We start from the raw sequence: 22,757 nt of genomic DNA, 5'->3' as shown, positions 1-22,757 counted from the left end.
TACAAACAATGGTATTTAGTTGAAAAATAATGAAGGTCTTAGTAATTTATTCAGTGTTTTAAGATTTTAATCCATTCCTGAGTTATTCTTAAAGAAGACATCATTGTTTAATTTAGTTGGAGTGTGATGCTATTTGAGTTATTAGGGCTTGGTTATTTTCATGTTTAATGTTTGATATCTCATTTTTCATATTAAGAAAAATATCCAAACTTATGACTCTAATTCAGATTGCTTATAAAAGTCATAAAATCCTTCCTATTATGGGGTCTTTCACTTTTTCTCATTTATGCATCCAAGTTGTTCCTCTCTGGGTTGATGAAGCATTACCTCCCGCAGTACAGCCACATACACCTCAAGGCTGAGGTGAAATTTCACTGGTGTACTTTAATTAATTATAAAATATTCAAGAGTCGGTGGGGATTAATAACCATTATAATTCTGATAAAGTTTTCATATTTCAAAATAATTTGATATATGTAAGTAAAAAACAGATAATTCAACATCTATTTTACAATAATGTCTCTCTCATTTATTTGAATTCTAAAATGTTTTCTGGAATGAGAGATAAAGCTATGAAATTGTAATTACTATGCTGGGAATGGCAAATAACACATAGTTTGTCCTAACTTGTGTAACAGCCCTTGACCACTGGAGCATACTGCTCCTTCTATATATTTTCAGGCTAAAAAAAGTTTAAGAACTGAAGATTTAGCCTACTTGTTTGAGTAACATGGTAGTACCCTTGATTGAATTCCTGAATACTAAATTTAGGTTATCAATTAATTCCACATCTCTGGGTAGCTTCTAGGAAACTTTTTGTTTCCTAGAGAAGGATATAGTACTCATATATCATACCATTGTAATGATAACCTGTCATTAGAAACATTGAGAGTCATTGACTCTCGACCTCTTTCCACAAGTGTTGTACTTCAACAGCTGTAAATATCAACTATTGGCAGTTTGGTCTGAAACTATGGGCTCAGCTTTTTATCTGCTTCTATACTTTTATAAGAAATCATGACTTAGATAGAAAGAAGGTTATAATCTTATAAATTCAAAAAGACTTATCTGTGGAATAATAAATATAATTTCAGTTAAGAAAAAAGGTAAACTCCCACTTCAGGAATTAGAATTATATTAGTTTTGATGGTATTTTTAAATCCTAGCTCCCGCTGAATATACCTGTGAAGATAATGTGAATCCATGTGGAGATGATGCATATTGTAATCAAATAAAAACATCTGTTTTTTGTCGCTGTAAGCCTGGATTTCAGAGAAACATGAAAAACAGACAGTGTGAAGGTATAGTACATTTTTTCAACAGCTTGCTCTTAAATCTTTAGGTTATAAAAGACTCACAAGGCTGTTAAATTGTGAGATGACATGGGATTGATTTTCATCAGATTGGTGTGTATCTACGGGATACCGTTTTACCTACAAGAATGAAAGTCCCTGGGGTCAAAAGCCTGTTTGTATGGCTAAGCTAACCATCTCTGAGAATACAAAGCCTTTTCTATAGCAGATTCAGACCTGCAGGAATTTCAGTTGTACTGTTACAACTCTGTTTTGAAATGCAAATAAAAAAAAAATTGCTGGTTCAGGAACTATTGGAGAATTAGAGACATTTCATGAAAGAACATGTTTATGATGACCCGTCTCTCCCGAGTTGTGGTATTTGTGGTACTGCAATAGGCAATTCACTTTGAGAGAGCTGTGGGCTTTTGTCCTAACACCATGTCTCTAACAGTGCTTTATATTATCAAGAATGCCTTCTAAAATTGAAAGACAGGATCTAAAGAAATCTCTATCAACTTACTTGAGATCATTTAAAAATTGAGCATGATAGGATAGCCAGGATCTCATAGTAAATTATAGGTAAATATAATATACATCGAAGTTTTAATGAGAGAGCCATGAAATACAGACTTATATGTACTTACTGCCAGTTTCTCCATTAAAATTCATATTATTTTGATTAGAGCCAAGCCTAAATTGTTTAAGTCTGGCTTATCTACTGTAAATTCAAGTTGTAAAATGCTTTCACCCACCAGCTGACTTCTCTACTGTCCATGTTATTCTTGGATAAAGAAAAGTGATTTTTGCATTGTGTCAATCAAAATGAGATTATTGAAATGAATTAATTATATCCACCCAAAAGAGAAAGAAGTATGTCATATTTACATACATTTTGAATTATATACTTGTTTGAATTATCCATGGCATTTTATTTCTCCATTAATATGGAGCACTGAAAACTAACAGCCTTCTCTATTTTTTTAAATATACTTTTTAAAGATTTATTTATTTGTTTTAGAGAGAGTGAGCGGGGGGAGGGGCACAGGGAGAAGGACAGAGAGAATCTTAAGCAGACTCCCTGCTGAGCATGGAGCCCAACCTCAGGACCCTGAGATCACAACCTGAGCCAAAATCAAGAATCAGATGCTCAGCCTACTGAGCCACCCAAGCACCCTTAGGTTTTCTCTATTTTAATTTAAGAAGTAAATTATTTCTCAAGGCTATATTGTTTCTTTCTTCCCCAGAAACTTTCTATCAATTATATATAAACATACACATACATACACACAACCTTTACAAAATTTTAATTTCAATATCATCAATTTTCTAACATTTATTTATGAATAATGGGCTGTATTTCCTTATAAACTTAGTAAATTTAAAACTCAAAATTCTCAAAATTTTCGGTATTTTTAATTGTTCTATGTCAAATAAAAGCTGCAACTTCTCTTTTCATTTTAAGTTGCTATAAATCCAGTATTCCTTTTGTGCAAATTAGTAACTTCTGCACTCCAATAAAATTTGTACCCTTATTAAAGGAAGTTTCGATAGCAAGGAAAAGCAATTTGATTTGGTATGCAGGAAGGGAAAGACATGACTTTGATTCATAATTCAAAAAATTCAAATGCGTTTGTGCTTTCCCTATATATAGCTCAAAAAGAGACTAAGAAATCACTATGTGATGTTAGAGCCAATATGCTTTAATTAGAATATGTAAAGGGAAGACAAATTATAGAAAACAGCAGAGAAGTGCAATGTATTAACAGTTGCTGTGTGTCAGGCACTGTTCTATGTATTGGACATGTGTGAGATTCTTCCACCCCTTACGAAAGCTCACAATATCAAGGGGTGTGTGTGTGTGTGTGTGTGTGTGTGTGTGTGTATACTTTTTTTTAAGTAATCTCTCTTCCCAACATGGGACTTAAATACCCGACCCTGAGATCAAGACTCACATACTCTACAAACTGAGTGAGCTGGACCCCCTGACATTAGTATAGAGATGAAGAGAAAATGATGATTCTGGCCAATATAGGGCCATGTGAGGGCCCCGAAATTTTTATCAAATCATGTAGATTTTTGCTTATTTTGACTCCATATCAAAGGGAAATGAAAGATCAAATAACATGCTGTTCAAAGTTACAGATGTTAAAGAATCAGATGTATTTATTGTAATACTTTTTTGATGGCCAGGTGCCGATAAAATGTATTTTGCTTTGTCCCTGTTATGGTATTCACTAACAATACAGCTTTCTTTATCTCTTTGTCCTGTATTTCAATGAAACACAGAAATAAATTGTCATGAGTGCCTAAGTTCACCTTGGGCAAAGTATCATAGTAGAGACAAAAGAATCAGAAAGCCTGTGTTTGAGCCTTGCCCCTGTCATTGCAAGTGTCCCTGGAAAAGTCCTGATCTCTACCACTAAGGTTTCGGAACACAGTTGAGAACTAAATGAAAGATAATTATTATTGCTGTGCTTATTCTTAGATTTTCTAATTCAAAAGAAGGATTTATCTCACAGATTTATTACATAATTAGAGTGACATGAAAAAAAAAAGCAGAAGAATTAAGCTGACTGAAAATAGAGAGAGAAAGTAGTAATTCATTAGAGTCACCTGACATCATTGCTGGCTCTGCATAAGCCATTAAAATTAGAGGCATGTGCTAAACAACAGAATATTGCCTGTGATTTGTTTATTTATTACTTATAATGTATTCATTTATTTGTAGGCATTCAGGGGTTTGTTGCTTTTGTTTGTTTATTTCACATAGCCCTTCTTGTAACATTGTTTCTTTGTATATAGGAAGCCAGAAGTGTGGTATAGGTGTATCTGTATCTTCATTTTTTTGCAAGGAATTGTGTAACATGCAGACAAAAAAAATTCACAATAATTTATGCCCTCCAGCAGCTGACAGTCAAGTAGGGGGTATGAATATATGACTACATATATAATATACAGTACGTATAGTGCTGTAAGAGAGAAACACCCAGATAGTAAACAGCAGAGAAACTGTGGGATGGATGTACATTGGTGGAAAACAAGAAAGGTTTTATGCATGTGGATCTTGAGAGATGAATAAAAATTCTTTGGGTCAAGGTGGGCAAGGGGCTTATAGGACAGTATATGATATGTACAAATGTATGGAGGTAGGTAACCAGAAACAGTCTCAAAAGGAAACCTCAAGAAGCGTTTGAATGAATGAAAATACTAGGGAAGCTTGAAAGGGCTATTTCAATGTGTTAAGTGGATTAAAAAGCAGTGTACAAACAATTGATGTATTATTACAGTGAAACTATTGTAAAAATTGTTACGGTCAGAAAATATGACCTAGCAAATCATATACTTGAGAGTTTTAAAAGGACAATAAAAGAAATAGAAATAAGTTGAAGGAAGAAAAGTAAATTTGTCTTTTTTTAAATGTGGAAAGAATAGAAACGGTAATTGGAGGTATGATGATGCTATTCGGAGCTCTTCTCTTCTAGATCTTAATGAATGTTTGGTGTTTGGCACATGTTCCCACAAATGTATCAATATGGAAGGGTCATATAAATGTGTGTGTGACCAGAATTTTCAGGAAAGGAATAACACCTGCATAGCAAAAGGTAAGGTTATAACAGTTATTTCAAATTCTATTATAACTGCTATAAATATCTTATGGGGAAAACAATGTTTCATATTATATTTTAGCAATAGCTCCATGCCTGAAAATATAACAAAATCTCTTTTTAATATTGGCTTACTTGCCAGATTGGTTTGTTGTTTTTCTTAATCTAATCTGGGATGATTTATAGACATGATTATCAAATATGTGGTTATTGTTAAAACCACTTTCATGTTTGAAAAATCTGTCAGAAGAAGGGAAAAGTTTACAAGCCAACGTGATAGAATATGAAGCATCTTTCTTTATGGTCTGCTCTCAGTGCATATGAAAAATATTATTATATAATGGATAAAAATAACAGTTTAAAGGGTTAAAGGTTAGCACTATAAGGAGAATGGAATTTTGCGTAAGAATTTAAAAGGTTTTGAAATAAAATCATGCATTAATTCAGACATCCTTTACTTAGATATATCATTTTTAAAACTTAAAAAAACAGGTATTTGGGACTTTTTTAGTTATGAATTTTCATGCTCTGGTTTTTACTAAATAATATTATAACAAATATTGTTAACTTACAGGGCATGATTGGACAGTGTTAATAAAACAGTTATTACAGGTGTAAAACAACATGATATAGTGGATTAAGGATGGGCTAGAGAGGTAAATGTACTTGAATTTGAATCCTAGCATTGTGCCTTTATGATCTGTGGTCTTGGGGAAGTTATAAAACTCTTTGAGCCTCAGTTCCTCATCTGTAGAATGGAAATATGAATCTCTACTTCCTATAAGAGGAGAAGATAAATTATGAAAGTTGTAGAATAGTGCCTCCCATAGAGTAGATAAACATAACCAAGTGAGAACCATTAAACCCGTAGGGCTGAACTAGAATTCATAGTCTATTTTTTCTAATTTGCAGATAGTGTAAATATAATTCAGTCTTCATGGTCTCATTAATTATTTATTTAATATATTCACAATTCACTTTAGGGTTTTACTTGTCTCAATATACAAATGACATTAGTATTTTATTGTAGGTGTCAAAACTTTGGATTACAGGGATCCACTAGCAAGATCCTAAATAATATTGACATGACATTTAAATGTAGTAAATATTGATATATTTTTATAATAAAATTAGAAGAATATTTGAGATATATGAATATTAGAAGAAGACTCTCCCCCTCTTAATTTTCATTTCTTAACCTAAGAAAATGATGAATTGGATGCATAAACTAAATGCTCAGGAATGTTTGAGGCTTAATGAGTACACAACATAACATCTGAATATTGAGGATCAAAGCATTAGAACATAATGTATTGCAATTTATCAAATAGAAATCCCTCTTTATGAAAAGGATATCTACCACAAATACCTAATTCCTAGCCATAAGGTAAGCTGTGTCTTGGGAAAACCTACATCAATAACTCTCATTAAATTTAAGTAAGTGTGTATTAGAAATAAGTCACGGAGAGTATAGTATGGTACGAAGTTGGTTGATTTTTACTGAACAAGAAACTGTTAAGAATAATAATTCAAGATAATTTAAAAGTATAATTATTGCTTTTACATTAGTTGAAATTTACTTTATTTTTGTATTTTATTATAATAATCTCCAGGCTCTGAAGATCAAGTTCTCTACATTGCTAATGACACTGATATCCTGGGTTTTATATATCCATTCAACTACAGTGGCGATCATCAACAAATTTCTCATATTGAACATAATTCAAGGATAACAGGGATGGATGTATATTATCAAAGAGATATGATTATTTGGAGTACTCAGTTTAATCCAGGCGGAATTTTCTACAAAAAGATCCATGGCAGAGAAAAAAGGCAAGCAAACAGTGGCTTGATTGTAAGTAAATAACATTGACTATTTGAAGGCTCATACTCTTCCACCTCCCTATTTTTTGTAATCTGTCAATCACAATATCTGATTATAGGAGGTAATTAATATGTACAGTTATTTCTCCCAATATTCTCCCTATATAGAAATCAAGAATTTCCCTACTCATTTATTCTCACAGCTGCATATAATTTAATTGCATGATATTATGTATTTCTTTAAGTACCTTTGCTTTAGCTATGTAAGAATGGTAATGAATAATACCTAATATTTCTAGTACATTTTATATTTTATATTATTTAACATTATATAGCGTGAGTTTTTTTCATTATGAGATGAGGTTGGGAATCATTACTTTGTTTTCATGTTAGAAAATAAACTTAAAATATGCAGGGAATATTATTTCATTTTGAACAATATCAGAAATACACCACTCTTCTAGGGCAAGAGATCAACTCAATTGTGTAACCATTTCTTCTGACTCCTGATAACTATATTTCAGGGAACATCCAAAACAGAGGAATATTATTTGCTGGTGTGTGATGGACATGTTGATTACCATGGTTATTCCTTTTGAGAAAAATAAACTAGAGCATTTGTTTAGATTTGTGGTTGTAGACTACTTTTTTTTTTGCTTTAGGGCATGTCAATTATTGTGTATTTTGTATTTTGAGGTAACCTGGGAGAAAAATGACAGATAAATACTTATTTTATGAGGCCTGGCCCATTCCCATACAACCAAAAAGTCAAGTGCTGTCACAGTAGGATATAATTGAATCTTTGTATTTGAAAAGAATCAGAGGAACCTATCTGGAAGTCCTTACTATCCTTTGCAGTAGTATCACCCATAAAGATTTGAACTGCATGAATACCATTTGATAGAAATTTGGAACACATTTTTATCAGGTAGATAGCTGTAATCTGGTTTTAATGAAGTTATATTACCTTTCTAATTCAGGTTAGATTAAATTCACTGTGAGCAAAAATCCATATATATATATATGTATATATATGGATTTTTGCTGATATATATATCAGAGCTATTTCTTCAACTCTTCCCCCGCCAAACACAGTGAGTGTTACACAATACCTTTAAGTTACATAAAGAACAGTTCTAGGAGAGAGCCATAAAATTTAATAGATCCCTCTGCCTTCCTTCACTCACTCACTTGCTATCAGACTAAAAGCTGGTTCAGTCTTGGCTAGCTTTAGCTTTCATTATCTGTGGAACACAAGTCTGCTTTGCAAAAACTTTGTTCCTAAGGTAACTGTTATTAATGAAGTTATAAAGAGTATGTACTATGGAGTTACATTGCCTGGGTTTTTATTCTTGTGTATATATATACAGGAACTGTTAACTACGTTAACATGTTAACATACGTAACTATGTTAACAGTTCCTGGCACATGATAAGTACTCTCTAGATGCTTGCTATGAATGGGGTGATGACCACAATGATGCTTCTGATGATGACAATGATACTGTTGATGATTGACAAGATGTTCTTCTCTAAGATGCATATAATTACACGAAAATTATTTACAATTTAATTTTCTCTGAATTTTATTTTCTAAAAATTCATCTTTCATTTGGTAGATTTTTTTCAGTGAAAATTACTGGATAATTATTTTAGTTTTATCTGGGGAGATTAATAATTAATATATAACCAGTACCTTCTAGTGAACAAAGTTTATTTTAAACCTGAAGCCAAATTTGCTTACAGTTAGATAACTAAGTTTTTATTCTTATACATAGACATATATAAATGTGTATGTTTTATTTGTATTATATATATTTACCTGTATATATCCTATTTTTTAAAGATTTTTTTTGTTTGTTTTTTGAGAGAGAGTGAGCATGAGAGGGGGAAAGGGTAGAGAGAGAGAAAAGAAGGAGACTTCCCACTGAGCAGGGAGCCAGTACTCTGTGATCGTGACTTGAGACCCCAAGGCAGAAGCTTAACTGACTGAGTCACCCACGCTTCCCCTTATATATTTTAATTTTTAATTTTATAACTGTGGTATAGAATCTTTTGTAAATGATGGCAAAGCTACTAGATTAGTCTTTTGCTAATAGGATATGAAACTTCATTTTGTCTTTTTTTTTAATTTAAATTCAATTAGCCAAGTTAATGGTAATGATTACATATATCTTCTAGACTTTGTTTTTCTGTCTCTTTTCAGACTTACTCATGAATGACAGGATTCACCAGGAAGAAAGTGGGTAACACTAGGGTACAGTTTCTAAGATTCCATCATAGCTAATTAAGTGTCAAGATTATAAGATTGGAACCTCTGAGCCATGAGTTTTAGGACCATGTTCTTAGCCACTCAGCATTCCATAGAAGTTCCAATCAAGGCATTGCAAACAAAATAAAACAAAACTTAAGGCTATACAGATGAGGGCAGTTATTTGCTTCCTAAATCTTTTTGTAATCCTGATTCCTCAATATTATAAATATTGGAATAAGTCCATTCTTACATTCTTAATAACTAATATGCATTCTTAGATGAGTAAATGACTCATTTATGGCCATGCAGCTAAAATGTAACCAAATTTAGACTTTAATTTGAAAGAATGGTTACATCTCTGAGTCTCAACTTACTTATCTCAAAAACGACTATCATATTGAAGTAGAAAATTTCTAAAGCCCCTTCCAGATAGTAAATATATATGATTTCCAAAAAACGTGTGACATAGTTTATGTCTCTCTAGTTGTTTACTTGGACAATTTGTTTTTATTCCTCTGAAGTCCAGCCTATGGATAAAGATTTGATGGGTTTTCTTTTTTTTACCCTGCTGAATTACTCTGCAATGTATGGTATCTGTTTTTTTATCAGTCACCAGCTAGTCATCTAGTAGTTTAATGAGCATACAATCTATTGCATCTTCTCAGTTTTGACACCATGCTAGGAATGGCCAGCAATGCCTGTACCAACAGATGAAAGCTTACTCCAAACTTTGCTGTGAAAGGAGAGAAGAAAGCAAGGAGGTCTTCGCTCAGAAATAAACACTTTGCTCTTCACTGCTTTTATTGGTCCTTCAGGATAATCACAAATCCTTATCATTGTTTCTCAGTCAGGGGATGTTGACCTGGGGTTTTACTGAAACTGGGAGGATCTATTTACAGGAAAGATACAATGCTTGGGGCACCTGGGTGGCTTAGTCCTTTAGCTTCTGTCTTCAGCCCAGGTCATGATCCCAGGGTTCTGGGATTGAGCCCCGCATCAGGCTCCCTATTGGGTGGGAAGCCTGCTTCTCCTTCTCGCACTCCCCCTGCTGTGTTCTCTCTCTAGCTGTTTCTCTCTGTCAAATAAATAAATAAAATCTTTAAAAAAAAATACGGTATGCTAATTGCGTGTTCTACTAAACATAGTCTAAGGGACAATGGATCACAGGGCAGTCAACAGTCTGAGTTAAGAAAGGTTAGGGGAAGGTAACTCCCCGTGACATTCCAATTACTGAGTGGTCACTCAAGGCTTGGTGTTCCAAAGGCCTACACCCTTCTCGTAAACCCTCTTCACCCCCAGCAGCCTCTGTGTTAACATTTTAGCAAGCCAGGTATTATGGCTGATTTCATGCTCTACATTAACCCCAACAACACAAATAGTAAATGATACTGACTTCTGAATTCCCCACCCTTTGGAAAATGAAACTCAAAGATTTTTCCCTGAGCTGAATATGGAACATTGGTTTCCATTTCTGAACCAAGAGGTGAAAGAAAGAAAAACACAAAAATCAAACTATGGGTACTTTAGTTAAATCCCCATTATCAGTGAACCAAATGGAAGAAGTTAGCCATAGGATAATAGGATGTCTTGAAAGCATGTTCAGAGAAACTGAAAATATTGGCATATTTCCATTTCAGTAAAATGTAGAAAATATGTTGTATCAGAAATCAGAAGAATATTACTCAGACAACTAAATGTTAACTGAAGTCCATTCCAAAGGAAGGTAATTTTCAATATGATCTTTTTTTGGAAGTCGTGAAGGGAATACTCTTCTGTAATCTGTGAAAATGGCTTGAATACTAATTATGATTATAAATTTAAATTTCAAATGCAGTCTAAGTTATTTATAGATAGAAATGCTTATGATTTTCTAGCCCCCTGGGCTATACAAAATGGATGGATTTTTTTTCTCTTTAAGAAAATTAAATAATTTAAAACTTAAAAGGCTGACATGATTCAATCTATATGTAAAGCATAATGAGATTTCTGAATTTGAATTTTAGTAGTCAGAACAGAATATGATAGCATTATACAACAATTGTACATACTTTCTGGCAATTTATCATTTCTAGTATGAAATGCTGTACAGCAAAGTACATGATGACAAGCACTATAAAATAGGTCAATGCTTGGAGAAATGCAAATGATTTTAAAAATACCGATTAGATTTTTACCATTAAAGAGCTAAATATTCCAGAGCAAAACAAATGGTTTATCTGATCTACCTAATTTTGAAAAGTGAAAATGAGATACCATTTTTGGCATATTCTCTATTATGCAAAAGAGGGTTTCAGAACGAACATGCTTATAGTTTTATTCATTAATAATTGTATCTTTTTTTCAGTAAGTTGATTAGGCAATTATTTTTCCCTGAAAGCTTTTAAGAAATATCCAGCTAAGTTTTATTTAATAGGTTTCCATCTTTAATTGGGGTCGTAGCTATAAACCACAAACCCCTATATATGGGTTTGTGTGTACATCACACACACACACACACACATGCACACACACACAAGTGCAGAGGTATTCATGTGTGCTCACAAATAAGTTTATGTGTGTATATGTGTGTACACAAGTTTTGTCAAGAACAATGTCTTGTTTTAGGACATTGGAAACTAGTAGAAATTGATAGTTTCTTTTTCCATTTTTAAATTTATTTTTATAAATTTATGGTAATCTTTATAACTTTACCACGAAATTATCTACACTTGCTTGTCAAGAATACTTTTCAAACCATCTGAGTTTATTCAAACCATTTAACAACAAAAATCATTTATTCTGATTTCTTTGGAAAAAATATAAAACTATCAAATCATTAAGTTATTGCCATTTTGTGACTTGATTATTGCTGATTGCATAAGACAGCAATCAACAATATATGTTGATTGGCATTAAATTGTTCTGTAACAGTTGTGATCAATATTCAAAGTTTTATTGAATATAAATCTTGTAGGACTACATAAAACAAAAGATTCCACAATTAATAATACTGAGGATATTATTCAACATATTGTACAGTATTTTAAGGTGAACCAGTCAAGTTTTTCATTCATACCCAAAGCTTTATTTAAGAAATCTGTTTGTTTAAAAAAAAAAAAAAAAGAAATTGTTTGTTAGGTTTAGTGTTGTGTTCCTAGGATACAAAATGATAACAGAGTCTTATTCTTATGATGCTTATATTCTGGGGAACAAAGACAAAGTCAAGTAAACTCATAAATAAATAAATACCAAAAATTCCAATTTTTAAAATTATATTGAAGGAAATACAGAATGGACCAAGAAAGAAAAACTCAGTCGTTGTTAAGACTTCCTTGAATAGGATGATCTATAAAGGCCCATTTAAAGAGATTTGAGCAAAGACCTAAAAGATGAGGAGAAAGCAATGTCATCTTATTTATGTATAAGACAGCTATTTTACTTTTATGTAGAGAATGGATTTGGTGGGAGAAAATCTGGAACAGAAAGAGATCACATAGGAGGATTGTGCTCCAAGTTGGTGCAAAAATAGTGGAGGTTACAATATTATAGTCTCAGTGAAATGGGATGGAGAGAGTAGAAGTTTAACAAAGTTTGCAAATAGAATGGATGTAAAAAATGAGTATAGGAAGGACCTAAGACCTAGATTTTACAACTTGATGAATAGGGAAAATAATAAATTCTGGGTTCAGTTTCAGTCATAGTAAATCTGAGATCCAAGTGAGGGATTGTAAGAAATCCAAGTGAGTTGTTAAATAGACAATGGTGTATTCAAGGCTTGATCTTCATCTCTGGGATTAGAGATTTTAAGGAATAGAAGAATAGAGGAGATGTCTAGAACCATGAAGCCTGACTAGATTACCAAGAAGAGAGTACAGGTGACATAAAGAAGCACTGGAACCAAACTCTGAAGCCAGATTAAAGTGACAACAGTGAGTGGAAAGTGCATTAGGAGAATAGAAGAAATTGTAGTGTCACAGAAACTAAGATAGGCGACTGTTTTGAGAAAGAGATTGAGGTTATATTTCTAGCACTGCCAAAAGATCGAGTAAATGAGGACAAGGAGGAGTTCAGTAAGTTTTGTGACATATTAATTAAGGACCTTGATAAATGCTGAAAGTCACAGAGGAAGCAGACATCAGAGAACACTCAGTGGTTCTACATCAGTGGTCCTCAACTGAGAATGATGCCCCACTGCAGGGGACATTTGGCAATGTCTGGAGATATTTTTTATTGCCACAACTGAGGTGTGCTGCTAATCTTTGGTGAGTATAGTAGAGGCCAGCAAGACTGCTTAGAACTCTACAGTACATAGGCTAGTTCCATATAACAAGGAATGATCCTGACTGAAATGTCAAAAGTTGAGAAACCGTCTTCTACATAGTAATATCAGTCTTCCCAAACAAACTTTAAGTAGATCTTTTGTGTCTGTACATCATTTTATGTAATAATAACCCTGAAATAGAAAATGATTCTAAGATGAGTCACCGATATAGTTATTCTTTATTGGTCTCTTACTATCTCTCACACCTGAGTCTTTTTTTACTTCATCCTTTCTCCTTCCCTCTGAATGTTAGAATGCATGTAGGCCCTGACCATGATCCTCTTTTTTCTACCTTTTCTCACTTCCTTATAAAGTTTACATAGTTTAATGGTTTAACATGTACCTGCATGCTAACAACTACCAAATTACTATCAGGCTCTGTTCAACTGCTTACTTTGCTTTTTCTTTTGGAATTTTTAAAGATTTATTTATTTTAGAGACAGAATGCACTTGAGCAGGGGGAGGGACAGAGGGAGAGAATCTTTAAGCAGACTCCCCAGGGATAGGGGAGTTTTAAAAATTTTAAAAGTTTTAAAAATGTTCCCAAAGTAGCATGCCTAAAAATAAACTTCTCTTGATTGACAAAATCTACTTTTTCAGTCTCATTTAATGACAAATTAAATTTGCCCACAGTAAAAATCTTGGAGTTACAAGGAGCCCAAGTGGCTCAGTGGGTTAAATGGTTGAGTCTTGGTTTTGGTTCAGGTCATGATCTCAGGGTGTAAGATTGAGCCCCGCGTGGGGCTTCTGCACTCAGCAGAGAATCTGCTTCAGGATTTTCTCTCCCTCTGCCCCTTCACCCCCAAAATAAATAAATAAATCTTTTAAAGAATCATGGCGTTACTATTGTTCCTTCTTCTTTCATAATTCCCAAATCAGGCTATCCTGTTGAATGTACCTTCAACATATTCTAGGAACTAACTACCTTACATCAGCTTGACTTTAAGTACCTACTTTTGAACCACTATAATTTTTCTTCTGATTTAGTGCAGTAGCCTCCTAACTGGTCTTCTTACTTTCTTAATCACTGCACAATTGCCAGAATGCATCTTCTAAGACATAAATTAGATCACATGACATCTCTGATCAAAGATATTTAGTGGTTCCACATTAGAAAAGATAAATTTCTCATGTCTTGCAAGGGTTTAAAAGATCTGGTCTCCTCTCTGAATTCATCTCCTATTAATTTCTCCCTTACTCTTCTCCAGGGATGCTTTGGTATTTGTAAAACTCATCAATACCTATTAACGTAAGGTCTTTCCTGAAATGTTCTCTTGGCCTAAATGTTCTTAGGTTGGATATCCTGTATGGCTCAATTCCTAAATTTCTTCAAGAATTTGCTCAAATGCCATCTACTGAGGGCATAATGTATTGATAATTGCAATCTACTGTTCCATTCCCACCCTGGATCCTCAACACAATACTCTTTTTTTTTTCACTCTCATGGTGCATATCTTTGTTAAATTGCTATATAATTTACTTACCTATTATGTTTATTATCTACTCTGTAAATTTCTTTGCTGTAAGTAAATTTTTATGTCAGTTATTTTTGCTGTTTTGGCCATTACTATATGTAATCCTAACATCTAGAATAAGATCTGTCATAAAGTAGGTACATAATATTTTTAAAGAATTAAAAACAATGAATTAATTGAAAATCTTTGGTATACATGACATTAGTATATTGATCTTGAAAGTTATACTTTACAAGTTATTCTTCTCATCCTTGGTATTCGATTCATCATAAGATCAAATATTTTTATCTCCAGATATATCCCATTTTTATTCACTTTTGTCTCATTAAAACTTAGATTACAACTCCACATTTTCATTTCTGAAATCCATTGAGTAAGTCTCCTTTGATTATCCTGTATCTACTTCTCATCCCCAGTCCTAAGCCATTCTCCACACTATAGCCAAAATAATTTTAAAATATTAATATAATCATCATATCTCCTCACTTAAATCTTCCCAGTGAATTTCCATTGAATACTCTTTGGTTTATAAGCCTCTCTATGATATTCCATCTTATCTTACACCACACCCTTCCCATTGCCTTACACACCTATGAACATATACATATATACCCACAAACACTCATTTTTTCCTAGCCATTAAATACACCACATTTAATTTCCAGGAATGCGACTTCATTTCAGAATCTTCAAGCACCTTTCCTTTGCCTCTCTTAATTATCCTGGTAAACAGAAGCTCCTTTATTCAGAAGATACTGTTTTCATTATCATTGCAGTCATTAACATTGGTCTTGCTTAGACATTATAGATCTTAGCCTACATAAACTTTTCTTTTTGTGAGTCTTTCAAAATTGAACCAACTGTTACTTTTTGAAGGGACAGGCCACAGAAAGATTGACTGTCATCTAAAGAATGTCAGTTGAATGGCTAGGAAATTCCTTCAAGGTGGCTTCATGATTATTCCAGGTTCTGTTTGGATCTGGGAACTGGAATGGTAGGGAGTAATAAGACAGTAGGAAACTAATTTTAATGAAGCTAGCCAGAAAATGATGTATGAAACTCAGCATTATGTATTATTTACACATACACACACACACACACACACACACACACACATATACACATATTTACAATCTGAATATATTTGATGTAGGAGCTACATTGAATTACAAGAGCCCAATGTATTTATTCAAGTATATAACATACAGTATTATATAAGTTTTAGGTGTACAATATAATGAATGATTCAACAATTCTATACATTAGTCAGAGCTCATCACATGATAAGTAAACTCTTAATCCTCTTCACCTATTTCACCAATTCCCCCTACCCACTTTAGCAACCACTACTTTGTTTTCTATGTTTAAGACTTGGGTTTTTTTCATCTCTTCTCTTTGCTCAATTGTTTTGTTTCTTAAGTTTTACATTTGAGTGGAAATCCTATGGTATTTTTTTTTTTCTGACTCATTTCACTTAACATTATATCCTCTAGATCCATCCACATTGTTGCAAAATCTTTTTTATATCTGAGTAATGTTCCATTGTATATATACACCGCATCTCTTTCCATCCATCTATGGATGGACACTCAGGTTGCTTCCATATCTTCGTTATTGTAATAATGCTGCAATAAACATAGGGGTGCATTTTTGTATTTGTGTTTTAGTTTTATTTTAGTAAATGCACACTAGTGGAATTACTGGATCATATGGTGATTCTATTTTTAATTTTGGGGGGAACCTCCATACTGTTTTCCACAGTGGCTGTACTGGTTTGAATTCCCACCAACAGTGCAAGAGGGTTCCTTTTTCTCCACATCCTTACCAACATTTGTTGTTTCTGTGTTTTTGATCTTAGCCATTCTCACAGGCATGAGGTGATATTGTGATTTTGATTTGCATTTTCCTAATGATTCATGCTGTTGAGCATCTTTTCATGTGTCTATAGGTCATCTGTATGTCTTCTTTGAAAATGTGTCTTTCCATGTCCTCTGCCCATCTTTTAATTGAATTATTTGGCATTTTGGTGTTGAGCTGTGTAAGTTCTTTATACAAAAGCTCTTTATAAGAGCCAAATTTGTACATAAAGAGCTTTTGTATAAATAACTTATACAGCATATGAATATATATATATATATATATATATATATACACATATACTGAATATATATATACTGAATATTTCTGTTCATCCACAAGATGCTTACTTAATTATTTTGGAGACAGTATCAACATTTGCTTCTGTGATTCTTTTTCTATGTGTTTATTGATATCTTAACTCCCTTTTTTATTGATGCATGATTTACCCAATAAGGTCAACTTCTTTTGTTTCTTTAAGGCATGGGCTGCAAACCAGCTATATGGGTAAAATAAATGAGTGATTGACATAACATTAGGGATCCAGGTAAGAGGTCACATGCCTCTTGTTCCATTAAATCAGGAGGCAGCAGCTGATTGACTGTTATTCTGGAATGTTGCCCTGTTTTTATATACTATCTTATATATCCTTAATTTTTAAGAAAAAAAAAAAAACAACTTGTCTTTTTTTTTTCTTTACATTGTTGGTTTTTGATATAATGTTCAATGAATATTTAGTAAATGCTAAAAAAAAACTTTGATTTTAAAGGTTTTATCTTAAGTTTAAACTTAAAATATACCTAAAAGTTTTATTTACTTGAACTTAAATTCAGTCCCCAATCTACCATTTTGCAATCTCTGCTTTCAGATAGCTCTCCTTCCCATCTCAAGTGCTATGCTTTTTTTAAATTATAAATGCCAGAAGACACCTTTATTCCTTAATTCTAGGTGACTCACATAGGGGATGATATCAAAATTGCTCCCATAAGTACCAACAAATTTTTTACATACTAATGCATGAAAATTCACTGTTAACATTAGATACATCCTTAAATCTATGTAAAATGCAGGTTAATAGAATGGTTAATATTTCAAACTGTTGTATCATTTAATGTTTAGAATCTGAAAAATTTTACAGATAATCTAATCCAAAGCCTTTATTTATATATCACATAATTTACGGATAAACTAGGATTAGGTTTTATACCAAGTTTCTGCTTCCAAATTTAGTGTGCTTTTTAATCTTCCATATTTTTTTTTTTTTTTTTTACCTGATAGTGTGAAGAACGTTGTCGTAGCCAGTTTTGCTCTTTTCTTGGGGCGGGGAGTGGTAAAAGATGAATAAGTTTAAAGAACACTAAGTATGCTAAAAAAAAAAAAAAAAAGATAAAGTCACATTCAATTTTGAGTCTATAATCCAAAGACAAATGTGGTCTTTTTGGAAATTGTCCAAGAGTTGTTTCTTTTCCCCCCAAGAAGAGGTTTTTTTTGTTTGTTTGTTTTGTTTTTTTTAAAGATTTCATTTATTTATCTGACAGACAGAGATCACAATTAGGCAGAGAGGCAGGTGGGGGTGGGGGGAGCAGGCTCCCCGCCGAGCAGAGAGCCTGATGCAGCATGATCCCAGAATCCTGGGATCATGACCTGAGCCAAAGGCTGAGGCTTTAATCCACCAAGCCACCCAAGCGTCCCCTCTCCAAGAAGTTTGTGCCAGGTGGACATGGTCTTAAGGTAGATAAATAGAGGTTTAAAATTACCCAGATTGAAATAATCTGTGCTTCAGAATAAATTGTAGGTAGAAAGCAGGGATTTCCTTCCTGAAGTGTTTTAGGAACTCTTATACATTCTAGCTCCAAATATAACTTTTTTTGGCTCTTTTTGGATTTCCCCATTGCTGTATGAGCTTCTAGATTGAAATAATATACATCTACATATCTTATAATATTATTAAGCCGTATAATTTAGTAATGTTCAGAATTTGCATAGTCATTATTTTACTTCTATTTCCTGGTTTATGAGAATTTAATCTGATTCATATATTATGGGTCAAGAGTGTAAATAGCTTTTTCATTTGGTGAAATGAAATACACACACACACACACACACACATATCTTTAGAGTGGCTTTACATCTTTGTTTTAATAGTATTACATTACAGGATAATTAACTTTAGTAAAATAAACCAAATTTTCTTTGATGAAAAAATAACATAGATAAAATATATGACTACTTCAAATTACCCTCATGTTAACTGTATTTTCCTAAAGTATGTTGTTAACTGTAGGAAATCTTTTTTAAAAAGATGGCACTATTTCCATGATTCAAATGCTTGAAGTCCCACTTCATAGGTTTTCCTCTTTCCTTAATTTAAATCAAATGTTTCCAATGACTTATATCTTTAGTTTCCTGAAGCTGGAATTCTGACCGATACCTTACAATCCACAGTTGTAAAGGATTAGTAGTTTAAAGTCGTAACCTCTAATTTTGTTACAATCAAGCTGCCAATTTTTCTGTAAGATTTAAGTGTTTCATTCATTGGACTAATATATCTCCATAAGGAAGAATGCCTCAGGCCTCAAAACTTTGGCTGTGTATTTAGAGAGCTTATTAGGAAAGAAATCATCTGTCTGGAGAAAGCAGTCAAAATGTGTCTTCCACTTTGTGCAACAATATGAGCAACGTCTTTTGTTGTCAGGGTAACCACTTGCCTCTACAGTCTCTTCAACATGACATATTTCATTAGTGCCTCTAGCTCATAGGCCTATCTGTCTAGTAAGCTAGCCGAAAAGGCAATGAGAGTTTTAGATTTTCTTTTTCTTTTGAATCTGATATTTGTTTGTTTTGTTTTGTTTTTCACCTTTTGGGAAGCAAATGGCTTAGCTTTCCCCTTTCTATTGTCCCGTGTCAGACTCCATTCCAGCCCCCAGAACCTCAGTTTACTTTTACTTTGCCCTTTTGTACTCACCTGTTTGATTTTGAACCTCTCCATAAATTCTCTTTTTATTGTGTCGAGAGCCAAGAGGAATTTCTACCTTCCGCTCTCCAGCCAACATCCATTTAATACTAGAGTCCCTTTTATATGGCTAATACTATTCACAATCCTGCTGGTCAAACTATGGGCGATAGAGAGGGGTATTATTTCATTCCTATGGAGCCCATTATAAAGGGTGATTTTTTTTTAAAGATTTTTTTTTAAGATTTTACTTATTTATTTGACACAGAGAGAGAGAGAGAGAGAGAGAGAGAGATTACAAATAGGCAGAAGGCAGGCAGAGGAAGAGGGGGAAGCAGGCTCCCTGCTGAGCAGAGAGCCCTATGCAGAGCTCAATCCCAGGACCCTGAGACCATGACCTGAGCCAAAGACAGAGGCTTTACCCACTGAGCCACCCAGGTGCCCCTATAAATGGTGATTTGATATGATATAAAGGGTGATATGATTTTGGTCATAGTTTCCTTGACAATAGGAGCATCCTGTTGCTTTCTTGTTACTGTTCTTTTCCTGTTCAGTTCTTTTCTCTTCAGTGTTGAGAATCATTGAGCATTCAGTATGTTGTGAAATTGATGAAGATGAACATCAGGTAACATCTTCACCCTGATGCCACTATTCTCTGAGAATCATCTTGTCACTGATGATTTATGTCCATAGGTTGAATTTATCAGGTGTGGCGTCCTTTACCCCATATTCTAACTATTTAGTTGATACTGGAATGACATTGGGGATTTCTTGATCAGGGAACCAGAGAATAAATGTATAGATTTAAATGACTCCATCAGTATCTCTTTGTGCTTCGCATTGGAAAGTAACATTTTTCCTTTCCCCTAAGCTGTATTTTTAACCCTAGTAATGTGACATAAATCTGATTTATCCTTCTAGAATTTGCCATTAGTAGAATCTTCACAAACCTGCGTACTTGACAAAGTATCACTTAATCAATCTTCTGAATGTTCTATGAAAATAAAGAGTTTGGGTTTTTAATTGTCCACAGTCCATGTGTAGAAGTATAGAATGGAAAGATAATCAGACATTTTTTTTTTAGAATGAGTAAAACAAAATGAAAATCCTAAATTCAAAAAGTGGAACTTTGCATGAAATTTATCCTATTTTAACAAGGATATTATTAGGATAAGAAATCGTGTGTATATATTTACATCTCATAAAGGGAAACTATTTATTTTTCCATGCTCATGCCAGATAACCAATATCATATTTTTCTGCATGCTGAGGGTTTGCTTTAATAGTGTTAGAAGATGATAAATATACTCCAACAAACTCTGAACAGCTTATAATGGTCATTTTCTCCATAGTCTGTCATATTTATAAATTTATGACTTACGCTGACATGTCCATGCCATTTGTTCATATATTTACTTTTTTTTTTTTAAGATTTTATTTATTTATTTGCCAGAGAGAGAGAGAGAGAGTGAGCACAGGCAGAGAGAGTGGCAGAGGGAGAAGCAGGCTCCCCGCCGAGCAAGGAGCCCTATGTGGGACTCGATCCCAGGACGCTGGGATCATGACCTGAGCCGAAGGCAGCCGCTTAACCAACTGAGCCACCCAGGCGTCCCATATATTTACTTTTAAATGCTGCCAAATCAGGGGAAAAATTACAGTTAATTTAAATACTGGAACATTTGAAAATAATTTTGTGGTTTAGCTAGTACAAATATTTATGTTCTACCTACCTGTGACATTATTTATACTGTGTTTCTAAAGCATATTGTATAGCAGAGTGCTTTTTGTTAAACATCACTGAGCTATCACTGGGTAGATGGATAGTATCTATTGTTAGAGTTGAGAAATAGGTAACTATAAATTTCATAATTTCAGTTTTTAAATCAGTATGTGAAAGGACTGATAATAAAAGTTGTTAGGAATTTCTATGGGTTCTGTGTTTAGTTCAGGCCACATTTTCCTTCCTAGAGATCCCAGTAATCACACAGCAGGCAGTGGCTTGTAATTCCTGTTTATTGACATCTCATGTTCTTTTTTGAGTTTAGTTTCTCTTCTTTTAATCCAAGTCCACCCACTTCAGTAAAATTTACTCACTAGTAATTCACTCAAGAAACTATCATGGTTAAAAATCCATATTTCCACCAGTTGCCAGGTCCTAATGATGCTCTTACACATTGACCACATGTCTAGTTATAATCACCTTCAAATAATTGTTTCCATTCGTGATATAATACCCCTGGGTATCCTTTCTCACTTTTGGTTATGCACAATAAACCTGACCATGTCAAATTAATTATGACACTAGTTCCTACTCGAATTGTCCAAGTTAATTGAAGGGCACAGAGTGTATGTTATTTTCCTCACTGTCTATTTGCAAATAACTCCTTTACCTTTCTGTCTTACAATAACTCAATAATACAATATAAAGCAGAAAATCCAAGCTTGTGCATTTAATATAAATGACATATATTGTAACTTTCCTTAAAATATGTTTAAATACAATACCTTTCTAAATATGTCCATATTTACTAATATTTTTTTTCAACTTTTAAATCAAATTACATATGTTGAGAATGCAGGAAAAACTGGGGCTTCCTTAAATTGCTTAAAAGAGTGTATATTGGTAAAAAACATTTTGAAAAAAAAAATGCTAGCAGTATCTATCCAAGCTAAGTATATGTATACCTTAAGACTCAACAATTCTATTCTTTGTTAAATACTCAACAGAAATGAATTTTTGTGTCCACCAAAATGCATGTACAAGAATTTCATGGCTTCAGTTCAGTGGCCTAAGGCTATAAATAATCAAATAGATATCATCAGTAAAATGGTGAAAAAACTGTTAGCATATTCATAAAATGAAATACTACCCATCATAAAAAAGTATTAGTAACTGACATATACAACAGTGTGAATGAATTTCATAGATACAATGTTGAATAAAAGAAGTCGGAAATAGAACAGCATGATGCAATTTAAATGGATTTCTCAAACTATTCTATTTTGTTGGACATCACAATTATGGTGAGTCTCAGAGGAATCCTGACTGGGAGAAGTCACAGGTGAACTGTTTACAATTCTAGAAATAGTCTAACAGGATGGTGTTTATACAAAGGCAGTGATAGTTTAAACTCCCATGAATGTTGCAATTAAGATTTGTGTAAATTATAATACCTATAAAAATTAAGAATAAAG

The 22,757-nt window shown here is 33.3% G+C and overlaps 1 protein-coding gene across 1 annotated transcript in view; it reads left to right on the top strand.

The window, feature by feature from the left end:
- The window catches only part of LRP1B (LDL receptor related protein 1B), a gene marked incomplete at both ends in the record, with an annotated part of 1,929,835 nt that overhangs the window by 1,810,786 nt on the left and 96,292 nt on the right, over window positions 1-22,757 (top strand). The window contains 3 exons of the mRNA XM_080798957.1: window positions 1,167-1,301; window positions 4,778-4,897; window positions 6,514-6,755. Of these exons, the coding sequence (XP_080655083.1) occupies window positions 1,167-1,301; window positions 4,778-4,897; window positions 6,514-6,755 (497 nt within the window). The remainder of the gene's footprint in view (window positions 1-1,166; window positions 1,302-4,777; window positions 4,898-6,513; window positions 6,756-22,757) is intronic.

The sequence above is a fragment of the Martes martes genome (assembly GCF_963455335.1).
Source record: "Martes martes genome assembly, chromosome: 3".
Taxonomy (NCBI): Eukaryota; Metazoa; Chordata; class Mammalia; order Carnivora; family Mustelidae; genus Martes; species Martes martes.
The sequence above is the reverse complement of the archived record's forward strand: the minus strand, read 5'-3'. Positions and strand labels throughout refer to the sequence as shown.